Source organism: Channa argus, chromosome 8 (assembly GCF_033026475.1).
Source record: "Channa argus isolate prfri chromosome 8, Channa argus male v1.0, whole genome shotgun sequence".
Lineage (NCBI taxonomy): Eukaryota > Metazoa > Chordata > Actinopteri > Anabantiformes > Channidae > Channa > Channa argus.
The window spans coordinates 22,675,047-22,691,886 of record NC_090204.1 but is presented as its reverse complement, the minus strand read 5'-3'; the positions used below and the strand labels follow the sequence as shown (position 1 = coordinate 22,691,886).

The following is a 16,840-nucleotide window of genomic DNA, read 5'->3' as shown; positions in this document are numbered from 1 at the left end:
GTGATGTCACTCACACGTGACCGATGACGTCAGACAAACAGGACATATATTTATAAAAGGTAAAATCCATGTTATATAACTTGTCTGCATTTCGGAAAAATAAAACTAATATCAAGTGCTGTGGAGTAGAATTTTGTTAGGTTTAACAAAAAAAAAAAGAAAGCAACAAATCGGATCTAACATTTTAAACAATTTTAAAAGCTAATTTGTGGTGTTTATTTAGCACGTTTCAATTTAAAATTAAGATGTTACTATTTTTTTCTCATGACAAAAACAAACTAGTCTGTGTGTTAATGTTAAACTAAAATGGACATTTTAAAATGTAAAATACAAACCTCCTCTTCTGCAGCAGCAATAAAGGTTTTACAGTTTTTCTATTTACTCAGAGGCTAGTTTCTGAGTAAATAGGCTGATGGATATTCCAGAAAGCTAATTTAGTAAAATCTTGGACTTTGTTAACAATGAGAAAAGATAGAAACTATCATTTAAAGTTTTTTAACCTTCCCAGACTCCAGATGGGTTTGTTGACATTCAACAACACCACATCGACCTGCTCCATATTTGTCTTTGACTTAAATGTTTGCTCAAGTGTGATAATTTACCTGTTTAATGTCTTGGCATCTTTCATCACCTTTGGAAGCAGTTGCTGCTTTTAATCAGCCTGAACCAACAAAGAAAAAGAAGTCCTTAGATTACAAAACAAGCGCAATGTTTCATGCATTACGCAGACTGATTACAAAGGAAAATCTCTTTAAAATAAGAAAAAGCCACAAGCACCTGTCAGACAGATCAGGGTCAGGTGTGGGTTTGTCTGCTGAAACCTTCCTAATCAGGACCACAGAATCTGCACTGCAACAGGTTAGACACAGAAAAAGGATGGGCGGCTTGAACTTGTATCAGAGTGAGGGCTTGTCTGTGTTAAAGAGGAGATGTGGTGGGAGATATAGCTGCAGGATCTGGTTCATTTATATTTAGTAATGTAGAGTTATGCTGTGGGTTGAAGACCTCATCTAAGAATTGTCCTCTTATTGGTTCATCCTATAACAGCACATCCTACACAGGTGCACAGGATGTTTACAAGCTGAGAAATAGATAGTTATCAGTCACCAGATCCGATTATGACATATGACGAGCATTTCATCCACTGAAGAGACAACTTCAGGGACACAACTGCAGAAGCAAACAGAAGCTAAAGAGTCTGCAATGCAGGAACCCTGAGTCCGACAATCCTTCACTGCTGCCATGTCACAAACATGGGGTCTGGCAGACAGTGGTAACCAGTCTATCTATTATCCTCCTGTAATAATACTGAAGAAGAAGGAAGAGCACTGCAGAAATAAGACAGGTGCCTCGGTGGATTTGGAGAGTGACACTTATGCTGACATACTGGGTAAATCTGATAACCCACAAAAGCCATTTTACAGGAATAGCTGGAGTATAATGAGTCTAGGTTCCATAGTTTAAGGTGGGAAATGCCAAGGTGCAAAATTCATGCATGTGTAATTTAAAATTTAGTTCCACTAATCCATTGCCAACCATGCCTCCATGGAGATTTCGTGCTCCATCCATCCATACAATCCTGCAGCAAACAAGGAAAAAGGAAAACCCCATCTGTTACCTGCATGAAAAACAGTGCAGTTTTACATTGATCGGCATCAAAAGATGAATTCACAGTCACAGATGGTTCAAAAGAACAAGAGATTGGGGACATGGGTAATGCATTTTTTTGGTAGCTGTGAAACCGAGGGCTACAGACAATTGCTCAGTATACACAGTTGAGCTACTGGTAATATTCCAAGCACAAGAAAAAAATGGTTTTCTGCATAAATGGGTCATGACATGGTCGTCCTTTGGCATGGTCCAATCAGAGCCCAGTCCTCACACGGATAGAAAGGCTGTAGAATGACATCAAGAGCTGTTCACATCAGATTACCAGGTGCCAACATGCGGCTAACGTCAGTTAGCTGTTTCCTCTGTTTAATTTGATTAAAAGAAATAAAAGAACGTAGTGGAAGCTCTGGTCTGCTCAGGTCTGAGCCACAGCTACAGGAGCTGCTTGCTTAAACTTACTTCTTGCCAAAGGTGGCTCAAAATGTTATTAAAACACTGTTTTGTATGTTTAATAAGACGTGAAGGATCATAACTGTTTGTGTTTTATTAGCTGAGAAGTTGTTGATATTTGTGACTTTGGTGAAGATTAGCTCACATTTCGTGACCAATATATGCAGAAATCCAGGTAATTGCAAATAGTGCCTTTTCTTGTGACTGTATTACGACCAGTGTGCAGAAAATAACACTGGGAAACAAAGATTTCGCTTTTTGATAATTTCTGGATGTATCTCACAGATGTGAGGCTTGAAAATAAGTAATTTAACCCCGTAATTTAACCCCGTTCACATACCTTTGGCCTTTGGGAACTGCGAGATTGCCGCAGACTTAGTGAATAACAAAGGAAACGGATATTGGAAATAAAAGGAGGAGGTTTGCTAGGAAAAAGGGGAACACGAAATTCTATTAGCCATTAGTCTTTTAATCGTGTATTTAAAAGAAACAGGGGATAAATGTTTGGAATTTGTTCCTGCTAATGTGCAGCTCCATACTCCAGTCCAGGAGGTGGCAGAACTGCACATGGAAACATTCCCACACGCTACTACGGGATGTGGAGACGAAGAAAAAGAAGAGGAAGCGGAAGAGGAGGAGCTTTAAAATACCGCGATGATTTACTCGACGTGGTTTTTTTTTTAAGTTTAGCAGAGAGAGTCTAATTACTGTTTTAAACGTTATATTTGTGTGTTAGTTAGCATCCATACATCACCCACCGTGACTTAGTGCTTAGATACAGGATTTTCATTGGGGCTCATCTGTCTGTTGTAGCCACAGGTAAGAAATGTCACGCTTGTTACCAGCGTTAGCTCCCGCTGTTAGCCGCTTAGCTTCTTTGTGAGGCCGCGGTGCTAACATGCGGCTATCGTCAGTTAGCCGTTTCCTCCGTTTCATTTGATTGTCCATGATTCTAATGAAAAATATGTACTTAGCGTTAAGCCCGAGGAAGCATAAACAACCTCACGTGCTCCTCCCGGTCAGTGTTTACACTGAACGTCTCGAGACGTTTCTATCTCCGCACCGAACCTCCGGTCATCACCACTTACATAATAGTTCCCTCATTCAGGTCTATTCCATCACGAATTGTGAAGGGTCTGAATATTCAGCAGGACAAAACGTTTAAACTTTAAAAAAAAATTAAAAAAAAGCAGCTAAATCAGCACCGCCAGGTGCAGAGTTTCTCTGATAAAAGATACAACTGGAAGCTTCATCTTAGACTTAGATTTAACCTTGAACTTAAACACGATTTTAAATGTTACTTTGAATTAAAACTTGGCTCCTGATCATCAGCTGAGTGTTTATTTTTTCTAATGAGCTCGTCTTCACTTGTTAACTCAGCTGTTATAAGCTTCAGTGTCTCTAGATTTTCATATTGGTTTCATTTACTTGTAGCTACAGTTAAACGCGGTCAGAGACCCAAAGCTGGTTTGTTTCAGAAGCGACCAATCACCTTGAGTCGTCTCCATGGCACTAAGACGAGGACACATCAGGTACCTTAAGGTACGTCCATCATCTTGTCTACCTGTGCAGTCTACTCTACCTCAGCAGACTCTCCTGTGTAAAACTCCTTATATTCTTGTCCAGGTTTGTGAGGTGCAGACATCACAGGGTGACGATGACAGAGATGTTCAACATCTTGTGAAAGGAGCTGCCGGAAAGGTGAGAGAGGTGCTTTGTTTGGTTTGATTGAAAGTGATTTAAATTTCTCCTTTATTTGATTTTTTTTTTTTACCCTCACTATGATTATGTAACACCTGCAGGACCCTTACGATAATGGCTTCTCAGATGAGCTGATGGATGAAGATGCGCGGACCAACCTGATTGTGAACTACCTCCCACAGAGCATGAGTCAGGATGAGCTGCGGAGTTTGTTCAGCAGTGTCGGAGACGTTGAGTCGGCAAAACTCATCCGGGACAAAGTCGCAGGTAACAACCCCCCCTCGCAATGTAGCATTACTACTGCATTACTGACTACCACCACCTGACCACAAACCTTGAGCTACAAGTATGATACATTAGTACTTTTTGGCAGATACAGTACTACTGTAGTACGACCTCAGTATGCTACTCAGGTTACAAATACTACGGTAGTACTGTAAAGTAGTAAGGGCCGGGGACACACCTGTGACGTGTTGCGTTGATATCTCTCAACGTAAAAAGAGAGCGCTCTGATTGGTTGAATGCTTAGCAATTCAGTGCTCAAGAACATACCCCAGTAAAATGTGTACTACTGTGACTTCTTACCTAAAATTAGAAGTATTTATAAAGCATCAGTGATGAGCCAGACTGCTGTGAAAATATAAAACTGAAGCTGCTTTATTTATAGTTGCAGGTAAATCCACGGCACGAAAACCCACAGGCTCTCCTACTTTATACTAATACTAATACCATGTAGTTCAATCTGTAGTAGTTGTAACACTTGCATTAATTGTGTTAGTTGTATTAGTTATATTAGTACTTTCCTCAGTATTTCCTGTGTATTGTGTCCCCTTTTTTTTAAACAGCATTTTATTCATGTGTTTTCTGAGGATCAGCTGATTATTTTTATATATTTTTAAACTTTTTTTTAATTTTTTTATCAAAAGTTTGTTTTAAAGACTGATTATGTGATTTTTTTTTTGTTTCTGCAGTTATGATGATGTCATATTTTTATTTTTCACATCAGGTTTAATGACGACACGTGTCTGGTAACACGTTGAATCAATGGCTGGGTTGTATGATCAGTCAATTATTTATCATGTGAGGATTCAGTAAAAACAGTGGTCAGTGTTTAATCACAGTGATATATATATATATATATATATATATATATATATATATATATATATATATATATATATATATATATATATATATATATATATATATATATATATATATATATATATATATATATATATATATATATATATATATAAATAAATCTGCTGACCAACATAAACCTGCTCTGTGTTTTGATGTTAATGTGACACTTTATATTGTTTTTTTCCTCATATCGCCCAGTCTTTGATAAAATTTGCTTTCATATTGAAATTGTAAAATGTTTGAAATTTGGTTTTCACCTGTATTTTATTTTTTTCAGGCTGTGAAATGATTTGTAAAATGTTAATGACTGTTTGAATTTGTGTTTCTGAACAAATCCAGAAAACTGTTGGTGTTTGAGTTTTAGCTGAAAGTGAGATTCCTCAGACTTCAAGCCGCCACTAATTTCAAAACTATTTGAAATTTGTTTGTTATTGATAGCAGTATCATGAAGATTGTAATAAACTCTGGATTTGGTCACACTGAGCTTTAAAAACAAAGGAGCTGTAGCAGTAGTTTACAGGGACAAACTAATCAAAGGAATGTAACACTAGTGATGAGCAGCACTGTGTGAACACACACTGTTGGAGAGAAGTAAGTGCAGCTGAAAATGAATATTATCAGTGTGGATAAATCATTTTTGACATGACATAATATGAACTAAAATTAGATTAGATGACCAGTTTCCCTTTTACTGTGCTCACATCAGTTAGCGTTTCTGCAAATCTGTTGGCGAACCAGATAATTTTCAGAACAAAAACAGCCTAAACTAAACTTAGTTTGCTTAAAAGTCCTTCCTTCATTGCAGCATCATCAGTTCAGCCTTTTTTTAAAAACTTTTAAATTATTTTTATTTTGTTTAGAACAAAGTCCTCCGAACGACGCCGAACCGTTCACACTGAATCCTGACGTGGCTTTGATTTGTGCTTAAAAATACAGGAGTTTCTGGGTTTGTTCAGAAGAATCTGATGTTTTGTTTCCTGCTGTCGATTTCTTGCCAGTTTGTTTGGAAAATGCGTGCTGCCGCACCACCGACAGTTTGTTGTTTTATTTTGTTGTTTTCCTTTGTGTTTCTCTAGGCCACAGTTTAGGTTACGGCTTTGTTAACTTTGTTAACCATAGTGATGCAGAGAGGGCTATCAGTACCCTCAATGGCCTGAGGCTACAGTCTAAAACTATCAAGGTAAAGTGCCACAGGAGCTCTTTGATTTTCTGTAACTGCTGTGTTATGTTCCCTGGACAGTAGAGGACGCTGTCTCCTGCAAACTTTCTCAAGACAAAGGTATTTTTTTTTTCCTCTGATGTCATGTTTTTGTCATCTTAAAACCTGTTTTTATATCGGCACATGTCGACACTGAGTCTGTGACATCCTTCAGTTCAGCGTCACGATGTGTCGAGCTTTTGTTTTCTGAAATTAATGCTTTTATTTTGATGTCAGCCTTTTTTGGATGCTTTTATTTTGTTTTTTGTTTTTTATTGTATTTGGGACAAATCTGGAAAATGATAATATTTTTGTTGGATATTTAAAGATATTTTAAGTAACTCTGGATTTTTTTTATATATATATTTTTTTTTAAACGACTTGATGTAACTTTTCTTTGGTTGTTCATTGTTGATGCTAAATTGTTAAATTTGAACTGTTTCTTGGTATCAAGGCGAAAGACTGAATCCCTTCCTGTCACCTTCTGCAGGTTTCGTATGCGCGGCCGAGTTCGGATATGATCAAAGATGCAAATCTGTACATCAGCGGTTTGCCACGTACACTGACTCAGCCTGAGCTCGAGGACATGTTCACTCGATTTGGACACATCATCAACTCCAGGGTCCTGGTGGACCAGGCCTCAGGTACGCAGTCATGTGACCAAGTATCAGGTATGCACACGCTCCATGACTGTAATGTAATCTTATTGTAATGTAATGTAATCTTACGTAATGTGATTGGCTTTAGGTCTGTCTCGGGGCGTGGCCTTTATCCGCTTCGATAAACGATCGGAAGCTGAAGATGCCATCAAACACCTGAACGGGCACACCCCCCCTGGCAGCTCTGAGCCAATCACAGTGAAGTTTGCTGCCAACCCCAACCAGACGCGGAACTCCCAGATGATGTCTCAGATGTACCAGAGCCAATCGCGTCGTTTTGGAGGACCCGTTCATCATCAGGCACAGAGGTTCAGGTACGCTCACCTGAGCAAATTCGGGTGCTGGGGCAGCAAAACCTAAGTTTGTTTGGAGTTTAAAGTTCAGCAACAGTATCGGTTCTTTCAGTAGTACTTATGTGTACTTGGTGTACGTGTACATTCCCAAAATGTTAACAATTACGCTGCAAAACAAGGCTCATTTTGGTCTCTGTGTATGGTGTGTTGGTGTATGGTTTCGGGAATTTGTACCGTTAAAACTAAATTACAGTGATTATCTCGACATCCCTTGGTCTGAAACAAAAACCGACTTTCATGAGTAAATATTTAATTGTTGCCTATTTGTTTTAGACATTTTAGAAACAAAGTACACTGAATTAGCTTTAGTTTAAGACTTAACACTGACAACTGTAACCGACATACTGATGATTACTATCATCAGGCAGGTTCTGAAGCGTTGTCTTTACAGCATATTATACAGCCTAACCTTCATATTAAATGTTGGATATGAGAAAGTCTCAGGAAACCTTTTGTTTGTAGCAGGACATGAAACCCTAATTGGGCCCTAACATCTTCCTTCCAGGTTTTCTCCTATGAGCGTGGACCACCTGGGTGGGGGGAGTGGGACGTCAGGAAACTCTTCGGCTGGTTGGTGTCTCTTCATCTACAATCTGGGTCAGGAAGCAGACGAGGCTGTGCTGTGGCAGCTGTTCGGGCCGTTCGGCGCCGTCGTCAACGTGAAGGTGATCCGAGACTTCAATAGCAACAAGTGCAAAGGGTTTGGTTTCGTCACCATGACCAACTATGAGGAGGCCGCCATGGCCATCCACAGCCTGAATGGGTACCGCCTAGGGGATAAGGTCCTGCAGGTGTCCTTTAAGACCAGCAAGGGACACAAGTAAAGGGGAGAGCGGGAGCAGTTTGAGAGTTCTTGGTTTTCTGTCACTGAGTTCATTATTTTCTTTTTTCTTTTTTAAGTTTGTGATAATTTGTAAGAAGATTGGACATTGTTTTTTTTTCTCAAGCTGTGTTTGGTCCATGTAAGAGAATGTGAGTTTCTGAGGCTGTGTTCACATCAGTCTGTATAGAACCTGATCACACACACACTTGCCAACATTGAATTGTTTCGGCTTGCTGTGATAAAACAGCCTCTCATGTTTCATAGTGAAGAAAATAGACTCAAGCGTTTGACGTGGATCCCATGAACCAGTTTCTAGATTCCCACAGCAACAGTGAATCGCCACATTTCACTGTTACCTTTTTATTGCATTTGTTAACAACGAAATACAGTAAACTTTTGGCTGCATCCTTCAGTGCTAAGATCTGATGTTTCTGTGTTGGTTTGTTTAAGTGAAATGTTTCCAGCTGCGTGATTAAATGAGCCATATGTGAACAACAGATCCGTTTCCATGGTTAACGTGCACCGATCAGCCACAAAACTCACAGCACCTGGTTTGAATATAAAAATATGCTGATGTGATCTCCGTGCTCTGACTGTGGTCACAGATCCGATTTACAGCAGATGCAGGCTCAAGGAAGTTGATCATATCTCATGTGGTTTGTTCACACTGCAGAGAAACATCAGATCCGAGTCAGTTCAGGTTTGATGTGAACATAGATGAAATGGGCATCGTCGAAGCTGGAAACCTCAGTTCATGGTCACTGTAATTAAGTTTTTCTCCACTGTACAACATTTCTGTTTTTCTGAACCAGTGTTTAATAGGAAATGTTTCTTAACCGGTAAAAATTTTTAAATATGATCCAAATTTCATTTCACAGAAGAGAAATTGTTCGTGCAGATGTATCGTTTGTTAGTTTTTCTAAAGCAGCCTGTGGGTCACCGGTGTCAGATAACTGACAGTTCTGTGGGCCGGTACACAGAGGAAGTGGGCTGCAGATTCATTGTGTTAAAGAAACAATTTTTACGTGTAGTGATTTTTTTGTATTTTCAGTTTTTTAACGCAGCTTCATGCCGATGTAGGAAAGTTTCATCATTAAATCAGTTTATGACCCTGGTGCTGATTGAGTTATTTGTCATATTTCCGTGGCTGTCGGCAGAGGGGGCAGGGACTCAGGCTAGAGTCCCTCCCCAAACGGTTGGCAAGTCGAGGCCCAATTTCTCCTGGACGTATGCTGCTATTCCTGGACAAGACCCTGACTCCCCCCACCCCCCAAGCTGTTCAAAAGCCCAGACGCCGATGAACCAGAGCACTCGATGTCCATCCCAAGTCCTGAATCGTGTAAAAGAATAATCCATTGAGGGAAAGTTCTCAAATTAGTGTGGACATTGGAAGGTGACTATGTAGTGACAGCCACAAAGTGGACTGTAAATGAAGCTCAGACCCTCAAAGAAAAGCATCTAGTCTAGTCCTTGGTCTTTAAAAGGAGCTGCCCGTTATGTATGAGTGCACATTAATCTGAAGACCGATGTTATTGGGAATGTGAGAGCGAATGGTTGTCTTTCTGTGTCTCTGTGTTGGCCCTGAGACATACTGGAGATGTCCAGGATGGACCCGGCTTCTTGCCCAATGACAGCTGGCATAGACTCCAGCCCCCCCTTGCAACAGCAAACATAAGTGGTCACCGAAAACGGATGGATTGATGATGTTATTGTTATATTTCAGCTGTCCATGTTAGAGTCCCCCATAATAAGACACTGTTTCTACCAATCACACCTCAGTCCTGCATCTTCTGTACTACAATGTCTGGTTTTGGTCTGTGCGTCATGTCCGTGGTTTGGGGGGGGGGGGGGGGGTACTTTGTAAGTTTAAACACTTTTTTTTAAAGATTTGTACGTGTTTGGCCGCTTATTAATTAAAGCCAAATCCTTTTACAAGTGCAACACACAACGTGGACTCCATGTCCTCTAGTCATGTGGACCTCTAGGTGGAGCCGCAGCAACATCACGGGCACGAATAGGTGAGTGTGAGCAGGTAATGGATAAGACATTTCTTATTGTTCAGGTAATACATTTAGAGGATGGTCCACACAATGAAGTCTCTCTTTCTACTTATTCACATTCTTGTTACGCCACATATTTTAGTTCGATTGCTTTTTATAAAATATCCACTTTTTTTCCCATGATCAAATGTAAGAAAATGTATCTGGTCCTTTGTCACGTGACCACAAGCTTTTGGAAGGTTCTGTTTGGCAATGAGATCAGCGGAAGGAAACGCAGTCACTCAAGTACATTGAATCTACACAAAACGAATTTCCTTGCTCTTGGTCAATAGAGCAAACTGGCATCCAGGGTTTTTTTTCTTCTATCGTTTGTTATGTTATGCTATGCAAACACAGATAAAAGAAATCGTTCGTATTTGCAGCTGTAATAGATTTAACAGAAAAAAAAAGAAGGACCAGTTAGTTTAATTATTTATTAACAGAAAACATGAGAATACAGGTTGGTATTGATAATGTTGCAAGGTGTTTTATGCGCTCATCCTTTATTCAATGCTTGATGTGAGGAGACATCAAAGATTACATGTGATGTGTTGCCCAGGTGCAACTCAGCGAAGCAGTTTGTGTGTGTGCCAGCTATTAAACTGGGTCTCAGTCTGTGTCCGTTCCAAGTTGAGTCCCACAGGCCACTTTAAGCAGCTGCCTTGAACATTGGGTCCTCAGCAAAGAGCTTTACCACTAAGGTGCCTTCGGTCGCTGGGGGAGCACACTGAGATGAGACTGAGGTGGGGAAAGGCTGGATGGTGGGCTCGGTCTGTCCAGGAATCTGGGGGTCAGGCTTAAGTGGTAGGGTGACTCCAACTTCGGGACCAGCGGCGGGGACATCAGGGAAGGAAGGCAGGGTCATGGGCTGGTCCAAAGAGGGCAGCACCCTCACTGTGCCGTCTGGGTGGTCGTGGGGTTCGTTCTCGTGTTCATGATCGTGGTGATGGTGGTGGTGCTCGTGCTCGTGCAGGTGAGCGTGCTTATGTTCGTGGTCCAGAGCGAGTTCGTGGTCGTGCTCGTGGGTGTGCACGCCATCGGCGTGCTTGTAGTCATGGTGCTGGCCTTGGACGTCGCCGCTGTGGTTGTGTGCCTTGGCGTGATGAGCGTGCGCGTGATTGTGGCCGTGCCCGTGGTCGTGGGAGTGGTCATGGGCGTGCCTGTGGGCGCTGCCCACGCTGTGGTCGTGGGTGTGGTGGTGGTCGCCGTCGTTGGCGTGTGCCTGGGTGTCGTCGTGATGAGTGTGGCTCTTGGTGTGGTCGTGCGCGTGGTCGTGTGTGTGTGTCACGTCAGCGGCGTGGGCGTGGTCGTGGTCGTGGCCGTCTGCGTGTGTGTCGTTGTGGCTGTGGTCAGTCTCTCCGCCCAGCAGGTGCAGCTTCTGCTCCCTCTCGGCAGCCTGACAAAACATACAGATTGGAAGTGAAAATCATGGACAGACCACAAACCAATAGCTGGTACATCTAAGTCCGAGTCTCGTTAAGTTGCATTTTCTAAAACTGGAATCTTATTTTTGTAGGTTTGAAACCGTAAAAACTGCTGAAATCGGTATTTGTAAAATAGCGCAGTAAAACCTGTCTGTATAAAAGAGTCATCACACGTTAATGCAATTCAAATCCCCGTGCACTCAAATCTGTGTCCTCACCAGTGTGTGTGTGTGTGTGTGCGCACATTTCTCTTACTCTTACCTCAGGCTCATAGATCTCACACTGCACAGTGATGGAAGTGTCGTCAGTCACATGGCTGTAGTGGCTGGCTTTACAGAAGCCCTTGTGCTGGAGAGAAGAACCAGAAACAGCCAGTGAGAGGAGGTGGATGGTGGAGAGATGGTCGTGGCCGTTGCTTTCTTATAGTTAAAACACAATTTTATGTCTCTGGAAGAGTTTGGACGCTGCATTCTCTATTTATTTGCATTTAACTCAGAGATTTGTAAATCATTTGAAGCTAGTTTCGATTGGAAACATCAAACGTTGAAACCGATCAATCTGGTTGTTTTTGGAGAAATGTTTGCTCGTGTTGATTTTGATGTCAGCAACGCTTCTCAGAAAGGCTGGAACAGGGTCAACAAAAAGGGGGAAGTTGCGTAACGCTGCACGGACGATAGGACTGTGCAGTGGGAATCACTGCGTGGGCTCAGGACCACTTCTGATAACCTTCGTTACTTTAAGCTGTGGACGCAGCAACAAACATCCCCACCATGCACCGAAACAAGGAGATATAAGAAAGATCCAGAAACACCTCAGCCTCATCTGAGCCTGAGCTCCATTAAAATGATTTGTTTTTTTTGTTTTTTTTATCTCTGTCCCAACCTTTTGCAAAAATGCTGCAACCAAATCATGTTTGAAATTATTTACAAATGGGCTCAAAAATTCAACCTCACAGCTGATTCATTACACGTGAAACCAAACAGAATAATTTTTTTTTTACTTACTTTACAATAATTTGCTAGACAGACACAGTTAGACCTGAGCCCACAGTCACACTCATCAGAATAATTAGCAGTCAATGTTTAACTGATTTATTTTTTTTTGTCCTTTTGTCTTATCCCGTGAGTTCAGCGTCGCCACAGCGGATCGTTGTCCGCAAGTCGGATTTGGCACAGTTTTTACTCTGGATGTCCTTCCTGACGCAACCCTGCCCAACTTCTACCGGGCTCGGACCAGCACTGGGCTGTTTGGGGTTCAGTGTCTTGCCAAGAGACATTTTGACCCCCCCCGCCAAATGTTTAACTGCTCAATACACAAATTAGGGACCGTTGTCCCTTTTGAACCTGCACAACAAATACTGAAAAAAGGAAGTGAAAAGACAACTCACAGCAAACTCGCACTCCATGTGAGGGCACTTATCAGATGCCTCCGCGCTCTTAGGACAGGTGGTCTCCTGGATGGTGAACTCCACGTTATAATACATCCCCATGGCCATCTGGAAACATACACAGAGAGAGAAGGCAAAGGAAAGAACTGAGATGTTTGATGATGTGTAGTAATAAAACCCAACTCTGTATATCGGTTGTGTGATGTTTCATATGTTGCGTTTTAAATATTCCAATGTTTGTGGGAAAAAAGCCTCAGAAGCAGATTTTAAAACCTGTTGTTCAACAGATCTTTCGTTTGCAAATATTTGATGGAAGCCTATGTCACTCACCATGTTAGTGTTTTGAAAGTGCCAAGACTCGAGCAACGCTTGCAGTATTTTGGACAACTTTCACGATAAACCAATGCATTTTATCTCATGGCGTTTGATATACTGCTGGAGGTCTGACCTTGTCAGCCTTTCTTTCTTTCACCTCGGCAGAACACACTCCCACCTTCTCTTGGCGCTTTGGACAATGTGCAAAACTTACTCCGGAGGAAGCCCGGGTGACTTGGAGCAGAGAGAAGCGATTGGCCAGCCCGCTCTCCCGGTTGAACTTCTCCAGCGACAGAGACACGGTCTTCTGCACCTCAGCGTTGTCCAAGGAGATTAAAGTGGGACAGTCGGGACATATCTGAACCAACCTAGATGCAGGAGCTGAGCACAGACACATGTGGGTTTTGAGTGCACACAATTCCTACTGGATCAGATTTAAGTCTTAAAACACTTTACTAATTTCAAGACAAGAGTCAAACTGACCAATCATGTGGCCTGATTCTACAAACTAACAGCTAAATACAACCTTAAGTTTTCAGAAACATAATTTGGGGAAATCAGGACTGTTTTTGGGATATTTTACCTGGTCTGACAACGCAGCTGTATTTGTAGAGACGCACCACTCTGTGCACTTTACTGATGAAGATGGCGGCTTGACACTGTCCGTACACCTGCAACAACACATCCAATCGGGTTTTTTTATTCTCTTAACTTTAGACTCTTAAGGCTGATTTAAAGGATTAAGCCAGTGATGTTCTGTGTATATTGTTTTTGAATTTCTGCCAAATCTTTGTTCACTTTTGCAGAAATCAGTAGAAAGTGACGCTCATTCTTGGCAAAAATAGACAATTATGGCACAGACAAATAAAAACCAGCTTCTGAATTCACAGAAATACTGGAACCGAATCTGAATATAATTAAAGACTTATGACTTATTTCTTATTACTGCTACTCTTTATGTCAACTGCTGTCTTATCAACTTGAACATATTGGCACATCAATATCCTACAGTATAGTAAGTAAGGAAATGAGAGCATAAGACTTGACAAAATTTTGTTATTATTGCATATTTACACATTTTAATTTACAAATAATCAACCAGAAAACACGTGAATGCGTCTGTAGTGGTTATTGTGGTGTTTCAGTGAAGAAACGATGCTCAACTCCGCTGTTGCAGATAAAAACAAAGTTATACATTTCACGCATTTCAGGGTCCTTCTGATGGTGCTATGCACTTATTTTCACTCTACCTGCTTTTCTTTTGCACTGACCTGTTTATGATTACAGTGTGTGTGTGTGTATTTAAAAAAAAAAAGCGGTGTGTTTTTCTGACCGGTGTGTCATGAATGGGGCGAGCTTCACAGGTGCTCCAGTCCTTTCTGCTGAGAACACTGCAGTTGGTCTCCACAACATCCAGAGTCAGGTAGAAAACCTCACTGTTTTCTCCCTGTGAGACGCACAAACACACACACACACACACACACTGAAGTTACAGTGCAATCATCACATTTACCAATGATCTTCCACTGGGTTGGAAAATGTGTTATGTTTAATGATGCGCTAAATAGTTTTCAATGTCATGTACTGATGTTTCCATGACAACCGTCCTCTAATAATCTCTGGTATCTCTTGATCTTTCACACAATCAAAACTGTCTTCATCCTTAATAACATCCTCAGCTTTAAACAGATTTGACCCACTTATGTAAAAGTCTCCTAGTTCAACTGTACATTGATATCAACACACGTTTTCAATAATTTCACTTATATATAATGATTAAGTAAATGGCTGAATGTAGATTTTTATTAAACATCTGTTTAATAAAAGTAACTTGCTCATTTTGATTTGGCAAAAAGAAAATAAATTGCCAAGTTAAGTAGAAGTTATTGGAAGCAAAGTGTACTGAACATCTTTTCCTTTCAGTCCTCGCATGCTGGAGATGTGGGCTGAATCTAAGCTAGAAATAAAATGATAAATTCCTTCTCTATCGAGAAAACAAGAATAATTGTGAGGAGTTTTTTTTTTGTCAGTGCTGTGCAGTGACTCACATGTTTTGCTGTGTGCACGTTGGACAAGCGGTGCAGGCTGAAGATGTAGCCCTCCTTGCGGTCCTGGTTGATCTCGGTGAGGGCCAGCTTCGCAGCGCTCAATGCCGAGGGGTCCTCGCACGACCCTTCCTCCAAGCCGCCCAGCTCCACTGGCGCACCGTGGACGCGTGTCCACCCCAACACCGACAGCAGCGACAGCAGCACGCAGAGCTTCATGGTGAAGGCCTGACAGTACTGACTCACACACCTTTATATATATATGTCCAGCTGCTGTCAGCACAACCCACGACGTGCACACACTCACTCTGACATCACCTCCGGTACGGTGACTGACCCCTGCCCCCTTTCAAAAGCCTCTGTTGATCAATCAGCTGCTGTACTGACATGCAGAGTGGAGATTATCAGTCAGGAGATAATCAGCCCTGCGGTCTCTTCTCTGGGATCAATGAGGACACCGCTTGATCCACTCATGGGACTGAATTGACTTTCAATCAGGACCGAGTTCGGTCGTTGTTCAGTGAAACAGCACTGATGAAATGTGCTAATACAAAATACAATGGTCATGATGGAACAGTTACAGAATGCTGCCAAATTAAAGAGCATTCGAACAGGCAGCACTGTTCTCTCTACTAGCAGCTGACCTAATCAGTATGAGGTCAGCGATGTCGTCAGCGAAGACACCGATACGTCCAGGACAAATACACCCTGATTATATCATCATGAAGCGTCGACTCTGCGTTGACTTTGAGTCGATGTTGCTGCGAGTCTGTGAAATTTTCTAAGGGCAAAATGATAAAATCTCAATCTTGACCCGCCCAGTGGTTATTTTGAGTGTCTTTGTGGTCATTTTACATCTGCTTTCAATGGTTTAGAGGGTTTTGAAAATTTGAGGTCTGTTTTAGCCAAATGACGTCCATTTTGGTGCATTGTGGGCCTGTTTCTACATTTGGATGTTGGGTTGCTCTTTGACCTTTCACGTCTACTTTTTGGACATAGTTTGTCTCTTAGGTGCCTGGTGTTTGTTTTTGGTCATTTTGAGATTTATTGTTCATCATTTCGGAGTAATTTTCCGACTTTTTGTGGTTGTTCATCTCTTCATAGAAGTTCCGTGTTGTCTTTTAAACAAGAGCTACAAACAGGAACTTCAGAGGCTTTGGCCAGTGGTCTCCCTGACCCCTAAGGTCTCTGGACCTGTGTCTAATAGACCAACCATACACACAGCTATAAATCCAATGATAGAAAATGCCAACACATCTCAAACTAATGTGGGTCATCAGCGATCAGCTTGCAGGAGTCGGCACAGTAAGAACCAGACAACGTTCTGAGTTCATGCAGTGTTGCAGCAAACAGTGAGGATGCAATTTTGTGAAGCGTTTGGTTTAAACATTAGCAATTTGTGTCATGCTGACTTCTGCTTGGGCAGCTGTTTGCAGTTATATGAAATATTATGTGAAAAATTGTATGAATGATCGGTTTGTTTTAGCACATTCTTGAACTCTAAGATCCAATCACTTCTAAGATTTTTGGGCTTCATCCAGACCCGTTGACCTTTGTCGTAACAAAATAAACAATCCACTGAACCAGTGGGTCCAAAAAAAAAAAAAAATCAATGTTTCTTGCTGCAGCTGCTGTGTTGCAACTTTTTAGGAATACGGTTACATCAGAAGTGAGCAAAGTATAATCACA

The 16,840-nt window shown here is 41.5% G+C and overlaps 2 protein-coding genes across 4 annotated transcripts; one reads left to right on the top strand and one right to left on the bottom strand.

The window, feature by feature from the left end:
* The first annotated feature begins 2,688 nt into the window (after positions 1-2,688).
* LOC137131561 (ELAV-like protein 1) lies at positions 2,689-9,056 on the top strand. 2 transcript variants are annotated; one of them, XM_067512996.1, is made up of 8 exons: positions 2,689-2,880; positions 3,496-3,603; positions 3,688-3,762; positions 3,864-4,029; positions 5,985-6,088; positions 6,597-6,777; positions 6,854-7,079; positions 7,624-9,056. In XM_067512996.1, the coding sequence occupies exons 2-8, from the start codon at positions 3,568-3,570 to the stop codon at positions 7,940-7,942; spliced, it is 1,107 nt and encodes a 368-aa protein (XP_067369097.1). In that variant the 5' UTR covers positions 2,689-2,880; positions 3,496-3,567; the 3' UTR covers positions 7,943-9,056. The 2 variants fall into 2 exon arrangements, with proteins under 2 accessions (XP_067369097.1, XP_067369098.1); XM_067512997.1 differs by having other exon boundaries at positions 2,691-2,880; positions 6,597-6,750.
* Positions 9,057-10,400: 1,344 nt separating this feature from the next.
* On the bottom strand, positions 10,401-15,390 carry fetub (fetuin B). 2 transcript variants are annotated; one of them, XM_067512994.1, is made up of 7 exons: positions 15,155-15,390; positions 14,440-14,553; positions 13,690-13,777; positions 13,240-13,487; positions 12,792-12,899; positions 11,666-11,752; positions 10,401-11,376 (listed from the first exon to the last, which is right to left on the bottom strand). In XM_067512994.1, the coding sequence occupies exons 1-7, from the start codon at positions 15,368-15,370 to the stop codon at positions 10,630-10,632; spliced, it is 1,608 nt and encodes a 535-aa protein (XP_067369095.1). In that variant the 5' UTR covers positions 15,371-15,390; the 3' UTR covers positions 10,401-10,629. The 2 variants fall into 2 exon arrangements, with proteins under 2 accessions (XP_067369095.1, XP_067369096.1); XM_067512995.1 differs by having other exon boundaries at positions 13,321-13,487.
* Between the last annotated feature and the right edge of the window lie 1,450 nt (positions 15,391-16,840).

What these genes read in the sequence shown, in the direction of transcription:
- fetub (XM_067512994.1), bottom strand. Translation starts at nt 15,370, where the DNA reads ATGAAGCTCTGCGTGCTGCTGTCGCTGCTGTCGGTGTTGGGGTGGACA. An exon ending in ACGTGCACACAGCAAAACAT is followed by an intron (nt 14,554 to 15,154) that starts GTGAGTCACTGC and finishes TGCGTCTCACAG; the next exon opens with GGAGAAAACAGTGAGGTTTT. An exon ending in GCCCCATTCATGACACACCG is followed by an intron (nt 13,778 to 14,439) that starts GTCAGAAAAACA and finishes GTGTTGTTGCAG; the next exon opens with GTGTACGGACAGTGTCAAGC.
- LOC137131561 (XM_067512996.1), top strand. Translation starts at nt 3,568, where the DNA reads ATGGCACTAAGACGAGGACACATCAGGTACCTTAAG. An exon ending in GACACATCAGGTACCTTAAG is followed by an intron (nt 3,604 to 3,687) that starts GTACGTCCATCA and finishes ATTCTTGTCCAG; the next exon opens with GTTTGTGAGGTGCAGACATC. An exon ending in CATCCGGGACAAAGTCGCAG is followed by an intron (nt 4,030 to 5,984) that starts GTAACAACCCCC and finishes GTGTTTCTCTAG; the next exon opens with GCCACAGTTTAGGTTACGGC.